The sequence below is a fragment of the Alosa alosa genome, chromosome 13, assembly GCF_017589495.1.
Source record: "Alosa alosa isolate M-15738 ecotype Scorff River chromosome 13, AALO_Geno_1.1, whole genome shotgun sequence".
NCBI lineage: Eukaryota > Metazoa > Chordata > Actinopteri > Clupeiformes > Clupeidae > Alosa > Alosa alosa.
In genome coordinates this window covers 10,255,298-10,266,113 of record NC_063201.1, presented here as the reverse complement: position 1 = coordinate 10,266,113, position 10,816 = coordinate 10,255,298, and the positions used below count along the sequence as shown (strand labels likewise).

Sequence of the window (10,816 nt, the reverse complement as noted above, 5' to 3'; positions counted from 1 at the left end):
AATTCTAAGTTCAGTGTAGGTCTAGGGTTTGTACAGAAACACAAGCCATTTCTACACTATTCTCAATAGTTTTGCCAGAGATTTGAAAGCCGGACTGAATGTTCATTCATAACAATCTACAGTAACTTGCTAAAACCATGTCTCCTCTTCAAAAATATAACAGTTGAAGAAGCTGAGTGTCCTCAGCAAACATCTACTGAATGTGTATTTCTCAAACAAACAGATTACTAGACTAGACACAAACTAGACTGTCTTCTGTCAGCCTTGTGTTCCTGATTTCACTTTAATTTTGCCACCACAAGTGTCCCTGGTTTGAAGCAGTCGTTTCTTGACTTACAGTAATGTCTTCACCTTTATTTTGACATATGGGGTAAAATTTAAAACCCCTGTAGTCCTGTTCAGGAAGAACAGGACTGTATAAATAAATTACATTAACCGTTACGGTAAAATATCTTTAGTTGAAATATCTAGGCCCTACATTGTAGTTTGTAAATATTTTCTATATAACTCAGAAAAATGAGAAAAAAAGATCTTGAATGAAGACTTCTCTTCCCAAATAGCCCAGGCTTAGATTGTTCTGTATTCATGTCATTGTCAGATACACGTGTACCTTCTCCCTGCGGTGAGGGCTCGTCTTGTATATTGCTGTAATTTTACATCCCGCCCTAATCCCCTGAGTCAGCTTTGCTCCAGCCTTTGACAAGGGCCATAATGTTTCTGCTCCACTGCCAGAGCCACAGGTCTGCAGACATGTGGTGAGGGTATTCAAATCCACCTCCATTCCACCACAAAAAAAAGCAAAAAAGCAAAAGTGTTCCGTCTAAGAGGAAATCAGCAGAGAGAGGTCGTCGGCGAAAGGTCACTTGCCCCGGTGTTGTGTCCACACATTTGTGTTTTATCATTTTGTTGATCGATCGATAGCACAGGCTACTCTTTTTGTGATCAGGCACGGCAGTCATCTGAATGCTGTGTTTGACCTTTGCTACGTTAAATGGTGTTGTGAAGGAGTGGGGACTCATACAAATGAGCTTAACTTAGCTTTTAATGCTCTTTCTCCTTCCCTCTGTTTTACCCAAGATGCAATAAAACAAACTCACAGCCACATGTGAGCACCTGATAGCATCTGATACTTGGAGGGATGTGTTTGCGTGGATGTTTGGGAGAGTGCACATGTAAACATGTGAAAGTGTTAAGAGGTGTATGGTCTTCTACAAAGGTTGTCTTTGCCTTTCTCTAAAAACACTCCTTCAGATTATTTTAAATATTATTTTAAAAGAACATGCCTAATCAGGTGTTAGCCTAAATGGTTTTCATTTGGAAGATAAAACCCTCAGTAAAAGAAGCACAGCTCAGACTGCAGAGACCAACCACACACACACACACACACACACACACTAGGGCAAAGTGAGGTGCCTCTCTTGTTTATTGCGTCAGAGGTTCCATTCTAAAGTGTGTTAAGTAGGCACCACTTAAGAGGTCATGACGTTTGGCTGGCGTGTGTGTGTGTGTGTGTGTGTGTGTGTGTGTGTGTGTGTGTGTGTGTGAAAGAGAGTATGTGTGTGTGTGTGTGTGTGTGCGTGTGTGTGTATTGTGTGTTATGTCCGGTCTCATAGACAGTTGACCTCTGACCTCTTGGTTCTCTGTGGTGTTAGAGAGGCGATAGTTGAAACTGGCACTTAGACGTGACGACAGGTCCACTTTCATACCACCTCATTTTTGGGGACCCTGCAATACACACACACACACACACACACACACAGAGAGAGAGAGAGAGAGAGAGAGAGAGAGAGAGAGAAAGAGACATGCCAACACACTTATAATAAAGACCCACACTCTCTCACTCTTGCACACACACACACACACACACACACACACACACACACAATTACATATACGTACAGACACGCTGCTGTTTTTGCATTCATGAAATACCAAAGAACTTGCTATAGTCCCTTCAGCCCCTCCCCGCCCTAGCGCTGATAAGGCCCCAGTAGAGCGCATTGATGTTTACTAGTCATGCAGATCCAATGAACTTTACCTCATATCCCCTCATATGCCTGTGTGCAAATGCCATTTAAATGCAATTCTGGTGTTGTCACGAGCCACATGCAAAAGGCCATTCCCATCTGCTCTCTTGTGTATTACTGTATTACCTTCATACTGACTGATGGGCATATAGAGGGGTGTGGAGGGGTTGGGGTGGAGGGCTAGTGATTGCATTCAAAGCGACTGGAGAAATGAAAGATAATTTACATTTGGATTTGTTTTCATTCGATCTGAATAACAATTCACAATAAAAAAAAACAATTCACAATAAAAACATCATAACAGTTTTGGACTTAAAGCTGGGGTTCATTTTTGATATTTTAACTTTCCCCAGACTGCTCGGGAAATGTAGCTTTAACTGTTACCGGTCTAGTGGAAAAGAGAAAAACCAAAACATATTAGCAGACGAATTATCATCAGATCGAGCTTGTCCAAGTAGGCGGGTTTCTGCATTGCATGTTCAAACCAACTCTAGCACCTTAAAGACACTTCTTATAGGTACACATTGTGTGTGTGCATGCGTGCACACGTGCATGCGCGTGTGTGTGTGTGTGTGTGTGTGTGTGTCCAGCTCAATGTCAGCATGCAGGATGAAAGAACAACACTATCATTATGAACTCTGTTGCCCCCCAGCTTTGTCAGCAGTAGTGGTCCACACTGGACCTTTAGAAGTGTGTTGAGAGCAGCGATAGCTTCTGATTAATTAGTTTTCTTCTCCCTCATTTTTGGGTCTTTCCATCCTTCTCTCTCTCTCGGCGCCTGGTCCATCGCTCTCTAATTTAATTAAGAAGAAAATCACAGCTAACTGACTCACATAGTTTCTTTTACGGGAAGTTTAGTATGCAGGCAACTCTCTCTCTCTCTCTCTCTCTCTCTGTTTCTCTCTGTTTCTCTCTCTCTACGTCTGTCTCTCTCTCCTCTCCCTCTCTCTCTTTGTCTCTCCCTCTCTCTATCTGTCTGTCCATCTCTCTCTCTCTCTCTCTGCATGTGTGTTTCTGTGTGTATGCGTGTGTGTGTGTATGACCTTGTCTCTGCCTGTCAGTTGTGGAAACTGTGAGTGTGGTATTGCTTCTTGGCAGGACAGCATCCATTTAATTTGTGATGTGATGCTTTGATTGATTTCTGTGATGCTCTAGACAACTACTGTTCCCATCCTTGTGTGTGTGTGTGTGTGTGTGTGTGTGTGTGTGTGTGTGTGTGTGTGTGTGCGCGTGCGCTTGTGACCACAGTATAATGTTACATTCTTTAAAAATACTGACTTCATGCTTTTCCTGGGAAAAAAACATAAATATCATATTATCCAAATGACACCATAAAACTTCAATGAGTTATGAAATTGCATTATATTGCAGTATTTAGTTCAATTATGCTTATATCAAGTTGTTTAAGAGCTCTTTTTCAGGAAACCCTGTGGAGAATGTTGCATTCTTGGCAGACACAGGATTATCATAAGGTATCATAATAACTGAACAGTTTCAGCAGTTGTCCACACAATTTTATAAATCTAACATATGTCAAGAGTGAACATTTCAGAATATTAAAGAAATACATATTTTTTTCCTGTAATATTTTTTACTGGAGGAAGTGTAAAATAATTATTTTTAGATTTGCCTTGAACTCTGTATTTAAAGAGATTTGAGGAAATGCCCATAATTATGTTCTTAATAAATAAAAAAAAAAAAACAGCACGTGGCCTATACAAAACGAAAAAGAACAACATATTTTGGCAGCTTAAAATCAATAAGCTCCTGACAACTGTCAATATAGTCGCTGAGAATTTTTCCCAAGTATTTTTATTATTGCAATGTTAAGCTATATGCAAGTTAAACATGAGTTAGATCTCAATTAAAAACATGTAATAGTTCACTTAAATCTTAAGATGGTCCTATATTTCTTTGCTACCGTCCTCTATGGGTTGTGTCAAAGTCCATTACCTCCGGTGGACGTATCTGTCCCCTCGCCTGAAAAAAAAGATTGAAATAAATAAATAAGCCGAAAGCCATCAGCGGAGGTTTACCAGGTCGATAAAGCTTTTAGATTTGGAGATGTTTTCTCGGCGCCCGTTTCCTGCGGCTAAGAGCTGCTAATGGAGCTTAAGGACTGATCTCGAGACTCTGGGGTTGAGGGGAGCCGTTTATTAGTTTATTTCTACGGCCCTAGTGTTGCTGTCAGAGCAGCTTAATGAAAAGCAACGCGTCGCTGATTGCGCTTTTATTTGGCCTGTATGTAAAGAGCGCCGTTAATTTAGCAACCCCTCCTCGATGTGTTTGAATTTGCCACGGTTGGCTGGTTTAGTCTGCCTGTCCACTGTCATCTCTCTCTCTCTCTCTCGCTCTCTCCCCACACACACACACACACTCACACACACACACACACACATATACACATACATCCATTCATTCATTAATTCATTCATCCATTCATTCATTCATATATGCCTACATTCATAGGTGCAGAGAGCACAGATCTACTTTATTTTCTGAGAAAGTTTTCACGGAACAGCAGAGCATGACAATTTCTTTTTTTTCCACAATGAAACATTGAACCGACATGAAGGGAGGAATGAATTAAATAAATTATTGGATGTATTTTAACGCCTGGGTGGTCGAATATTTGATTTCGGATCCTGGGAATTTAGTAGGCCATGGCCCATCTCTGTTAAATATAAGCATTTACGAACGAGATCACCTGTTAAATATATTATTACAGTAACATGGATTTAGCCGGTATATTAAAGTAGAATAACAACGCATGTTTTATGTGAATAAACAGATACATAAATAAATAGGAGGACATCTGCCCTGGCCATTTGGTGCAACACAAATAACTCGTTGACTCTTCCTTTTCGATAAAGGGTAGGTATCCTTAGATCACACAGAAGATCTCAATCGTTTGGCCTTCGCATTAAAATGCATCATTCTTGCGTCTCTCACAGGACAAGTCTCCCTCGAGAGCTCGCTTTTACCATTACTGTCAAGTCCTAGCCCAACCTGCGCGCTCTGCCCTTTTCTCTCGCGCTGCTTTGCCCTTTCTGTGGCAGGCGCCATAGCTCTCTCGGACCGCAGAGCGTGTGTGTGTGTGTGTGTGTGTGTGTGTGTGTGTGTGTGTCAAAATGAAAATTCTCACTAGAAATGATCCCAGTACTATATCTGCGGACCTCCGCGAAGCGATTTAGCGCCGTTGACAGGTGGGGCCGATGAGAGGAATTGATGTTTGGATAATATCATCAGACGCAGCGGGGGATCAATATTAGGCCGTGAAATATGACCGGTACATCCCAATTACAGCTGCTCTCAGACATAGCCTAATAATACTGAACCAGAGGCCAGCTCAAGTCATTGCTCTAACCACCATGGTCAAGCTTGGTAGTGGAAAACAGAACTGTATACATACAATTCTTTTTTCAGGGTCACAGACTGCGTGACATCAGGACATGTCCTAATTACACTCCAATTGCAATTAGCAGCAAAGCGGACATTATTGACCAGCAGCTGGTAGGCTCCTCGCAGGGAACGTAAAGTTGGCCAAGTAGAAGCGGGGAAACTCTTTTCACTTAGGCCTACTGTGGTGATTAAAATTAGATTGGATTTGGTATTCCTGTTAGTTAGTGATCAGTGACAATACGGATTTAAGACAACATATAATGCACAACATTTGTTGAAGTATAGAGTTACAGTAGGGCAGATGCTAGTCGATAAAATAAACTCTAACTCCAGGACCATGGAAAGCGAAGAGGACCGGACATTAGAACCCCACACAAAACGCGTTCCTCAGAATCCAACCTTTTATTAGTGAACAAAATTGAAACATAACCCCTTTTCGTTCAGAGGTTTGTGCAATTGGGTGATAGGTATTATTTTTTTTATAGTGACATCCGCAAGTCGCTGATTAAAGACAACCGAGTTCTAACGAATATGCAATCAAATGTAATTTTGCATGCCAAATAATAAAAAGGCAAAATTATATTTGTAAACTTTTAAAAGGTAAACTTTTGACATTACATCAACATGATCTGAACGTGCTTTTAAACGAAATAATAAATACTTCATTAAGAGACTAAGTGAAATGCCTCTAGAGCAACAGCTATACACGGTTACCCATAACATATAAAAAATCCAACATTTTGAGAACAATTTAGATTAAATTATTTTTTTCATGTGAGAGGCGGTTGACTGTACATCCAAGGACAGACTTTTTGTAATGACGTTTTGGTTTGTTATGAGCAAAACATTTTGTTCACCGCTTTAGGAAAACTCAGGCTGTCTTTGTTGGCATCCGGGTGCTGTAAAGATGTGTGTCCCTTAATTACGTTGTTTCCTACAGATCCGGTCTCCAGAATTGAGGTTTTGGTAGTGGTCCATGATACTGTGGTGTTGGTCAGTGCTTGGTTCAAAGTGCTGTGTCTAAATAAGGGGTCGTGGAAAACCCCGTCAACCCAGTTTCTCAACGTGGTGACGGGAGAGTCCTGCTGTCGGTCCAGCACGTTCACTGGCGAGGAGGCCGCTGGAGACGGCGGCAGGTTGGACGGACACCTCAGCATACAAGACGAGTACTCCGTTTGGTTCAAAGACGTGGCGGTCTGTGCCAGTGACCAAATCCGTGGTTTGTTATCGAGTATCTGGTGGCCTGTCTGGAAACACGGTTTAGTCTGGCGGCCCATAGTGGTTTGGCAGTCTTCTGTGGGCGTTTTGAGACAGTTTTTGGTCATTACTTGGTCGCTCTCCAAAGGGGCAGGAATGGATAACTTTAAGGACGTATCTTTGAGGTGGTCACTGGAGCACTCAGTGGTCGCCATGTGAGTGTTCAGGTTAAACTGGTGCTTCAGCTCACATTCGGAGTTTTCGGACTCAATCGTGTCAAAGTCCTCCAGGTCACTGAGCTGAAGGTCCTTGTCATCACGACTTCTACTTTCTGAAACAACACAAACATCAAACCATTAGCATTACCACCTGCAAAACATCAGTGTGTACTTGAAAAAACAAATAAACATACAAAAACCATACAGTCAAAGGTAGGCCTAATCAATATGTTAACCTTAAGTTTAGCCTACTTTTTTTGCAAACATTGGAGTTGCTTTGTGAAAACAGTAGCTTATTATGACAGTCTACATGTTGTGGGTCTAAGAAGACTTTGGGATAGCCCACTTCAAGCCCAGATAGCTAAAAGACACAGCCAGCGGAAATACTTCAAAATAAGCGCGGCTAACCATCGTCGTTGTTCTCGCTTTTGATCTGCTCCTCTTGAGATCCGTCGTCGTCATTGTCATAACGCTTGTCATCGGAGCACTTGTTCCTGGGAGGCCACGTCATCTTGTTCTCTTTCTTCAGCCTCCTCCTGGCGTTGGCGAACCAAGTGGACACCTGCGTGAGGGTCATCTTGGTGATGATGGCCAGCATGATCTTTTCGCCTTTAGTGGGGTAAGGGTTCTTCCGATGCTCCTGAAGCCAGGCCTTCAGAGTGCTCGTGGTCTCCCTCGTAGCATTTTTTCTCCTCGTGCCCCCATCCATAGATCCATATCTGTTATGGGCATACAGTGAAGAATCGTTTGAAATCAGTGTTTTTTAAATGTCACGATCCACACAGAGGGGTTCAAACGGTCACTGCTGCGCCATCAGAATCACCATTTCCAGGTCTTTGTTTTTTACACAATAAAGTGTCCCGTGGGGATCCTCCCGTGCACCGTTATTTACTGCTCTACCTGAGGGTCATGCGCTGCGGGATAGAGCAAAATGACCTGAAGTGCAGCCATTTAACCACGCGTGCTGATTCAGAGGTAAAGCTGGCGGTAAAATTGCTTGATCGAGTGCAGAGATGGAGCCTTAGGTAAAGGAACTCCAGTTGAGTGGGGCCAGCGAGCCGATATCTGCCTAAATATTTCAGCTCGCGGTCCCTATGGACGCACAGCACACAGGCCTTAAACAGGCAAACCCTCTCAATAATATCACACATAGACATATTTGTGTCTTTAGGATAAAATAACTACTTTTATGAAATGCAACTGTATAAAACACGTTGTGTTTTAACATTGATAAGACAATAGGGTGGACTTTTAGGTATCCAGACAAAGTATTTCTGCAATGTTGCCATACCAAGCAGATAACATAACTTCAAACTAATTAAACACACTCTTCAATTTGTATATATAGTATGCCAATGCAGTGAGGGCATAGGCCTAAATTACTTATACACTACCTGTCATACTGATACTGGCCCAGAGTAGGATCATATGGATAGTAGGCAGCAGCTTGTGTGATTCCCGCATGCGCAGAGGCACTCCCGTCTTTGGTGTCGAACGTGCCCTGCAATTAAAAGAAAACTTGATTGAAAAGTGTGAAAACTTTTGCCCATGAAATATTAGTTCATGTGTCACAGTGTTTTTTGTCACACATTTTTAAAGTTCAAATAGACATTGAATAAATAGTTGTATTAACACATTCAAAATATCATATTACAAATAAAGTATCATATGTAGAAGAAAACATTTCAAAATGTAATTTTGAGGATTGCTTGCAGAATCCAGCAAATTGTTAGGGGAAGAAAAATAAGAATTTGTGTGCGAGTTTAATGTTGTTCCATATCTGCCAGCGTACACCTCATGCACCTGGCACCTGAACACCTAAAAGTTATCGTGGTTCATGAAAAAACTCTGTAAAACTGTGCCTTGGTCTGGCCACAGTTGGTGTCACCTTGATAAATTACAGTTATCGTTGCTAAGGAGGATAAGCTCGCTCGATTCATTGTGTTGACTAATTGGCACCGATACATTAATCAATTACATGAAAGGGATCTGATAGGTATCTCACTCACCAGTGAATAGAAAGCGGAGGCATCGGTGCCATACGTGACATAGTTTCCGTAGCCCTGGCTGCCGGTGTAAGGGTTCCCGTATACCCCCAGCGCAGCGGCTGAGCTCAGCTCATGCCTGGCGGTGGCCAGCAGTCTGCTCTCGTACACAGGGCAGTAGACTGAAGGCTGAGCCGATGCCACCACACCGGAATCCGACATACTTCTGCCAGTCGACTCGCAGCAAGATGTCAAAGAATTGGTGGTCATGAGGAACTGAAAAAGATGAAGAACTGAAATTAATTTAAACAGGAAATGTTCATTAAGTCAAGAAGCGTGGTGTATAGTTGTGGCAATTATCAGCTGTACACGCAGCAAAGCCACAATACACACGCCCTCTTCCCCCTGCCAACATGTTTGTAGCAGTTAAGTGGGTATTAGAGAATATACCGACCCATTCCCCCGAAGACAATAGTTTATGGACCCTTGCCAACAAACAACAGTTGTGCTTACGCTCTGGCCATAGCTGCAGTCACTTGCTTGCGCCTGCAGAGCAGTTTAATGTGAAGCGATCGGTGTAATGATAAACAGATGGGGAGCCCTCTAAAGTGCTCCGCGAGGGGAATCCCATTCGGGGAGAAAAGATCTGATTACCGAGAGGTTTAAAAAAAACCGCAGGTATACCACGTCTGGAGAGAGTAAGCCCATAACCCGGTGATACCGGGGTGCGTATTCTGCTTTCATTCCGCGTGTTGTCAAACCCCAAAACTCTTAAATCAATACAGTGGTCAATAGCGCTGAAATTCGTGGGTGATTGATAATGGCGAACTTACCTGAGGTGCAGACGAGTAAGGATATCCAAATTGTGGATATGACATTGTAGAGTGATCCAAATCTGCAGAAAAACGGTGAGACAGCAGGTCTCCAGCACTCCGCGCCTCACCGCCTGTGCGCCACTGGACGAGATACTGGGATGCTTTAGGCTCCTGGATGCTTATAGGGCGAAGCTGCGAAGGACCATATTTAATTTGCTTAAATGCCCCTCCAAAGATGTTCAAAAATTCATATTTTCCTTTCAGTGTCTGTCGTCCACGTATGATACGCAGCTGACGGAACACACAGGGATAGGCTTTGCGGAATTAATTACTTTGATGTCAGAAATACATATTTTGCTTTATAAAAAAGTAGTATAAAACACGTCAGCTCAGATGCAGGTTGTTTTAAACGGCGGTAACTCTGACGTCAGAACAACCCCACTCACAGAGAGCCGACTGTAACTTTAATCTGCATTTCTGCCGAATAAAATGAAAGACTGCACAGGCGAGGGGAGTTGATATGTGAAGTTTGTTGAGACTTATGGTTATCACTTCATCTAAGCCTTTCAAGCTCCTTCTTTCATTACATGCACACAGGTCAAACCATTGTAATGATTACAAATTAGTTCGTGTTAAATAAGCCTCCATATGCACATAGCCTAAGTTGGATAACATGAAATTAATTAACAAGTCAATGGATTGCTCCATTTAATTACAATGCTTCTTCGACATTATCTTAGGAAAACTAATTAAAAATGTTAAGTAATATACAAAGGTGTGTAATTGGACTAAATGAAATGCACTATGGGATATGCAGTGACTCGTTTTTACTGGAACACCTTTTCAAATATATATTGTATTTTGAAGACTGCCTCTTTTTTATTTACTGTTTGTTCCAAAATAGGCGGTGAATTGTACAATCCCTCCTCTAAAAACTGAGTTCAGTCTCTGTTGTACCTTGAAAGGCTTTTGGAAATCTCACTGTTTCAGACCCACCAAGCAGACCTCTCTCTTCCCGCCTGTCCGGGCGCAGGAGCTGGCTCTGCGGTGTGCTGACTTGCTCAGAGCCTCTCCGGTCGAGACATGTGGATAGCCCCCGGGTCACAGGCAAATTAATGATGATGTTCCCCTCCTTTCCCCAGCTGGAAGACTGCCGACAAGAAACGAATCTG

The 10,816-nt window shown here is 42.4% G+C and overlaps 1 protein-coding gene across 1 annotated transcript; it reads right to left on the bottom strand.

The window, feature by feature from the left end:
- Positions 1–5,816: 5,816 nt before the first annotated feature.
- irx4a (iroquois homeobox 4a) lies at positions 5,817–10,670 on the bottom strand. The gene is made up of 6 exons (XM_048261271.1): positions 10,602–10,670; positions 9,663–9,836; positions 8,854–9,105; positions 8,239–8,345; positions 7,253–7,563; positions 5,817–6,957 (listed from the first exon to the last, which is right to left on the bottom strand). Exons 2-6 carry the CDS (start codon positions 9,705–9,707, stop codon positions 6,263–6,265), a joined length of 1,410 nt encoding a protein of 469 aa, XP_048117228.1. The 5' UTR covers positions 9,708–9,836; positions 10,602–10,670; the 3' UTR covers positions 5,817–6,262.
- Between the last annotated feature and the right edge of the window lie 146 nt (positions 10,671–10,816).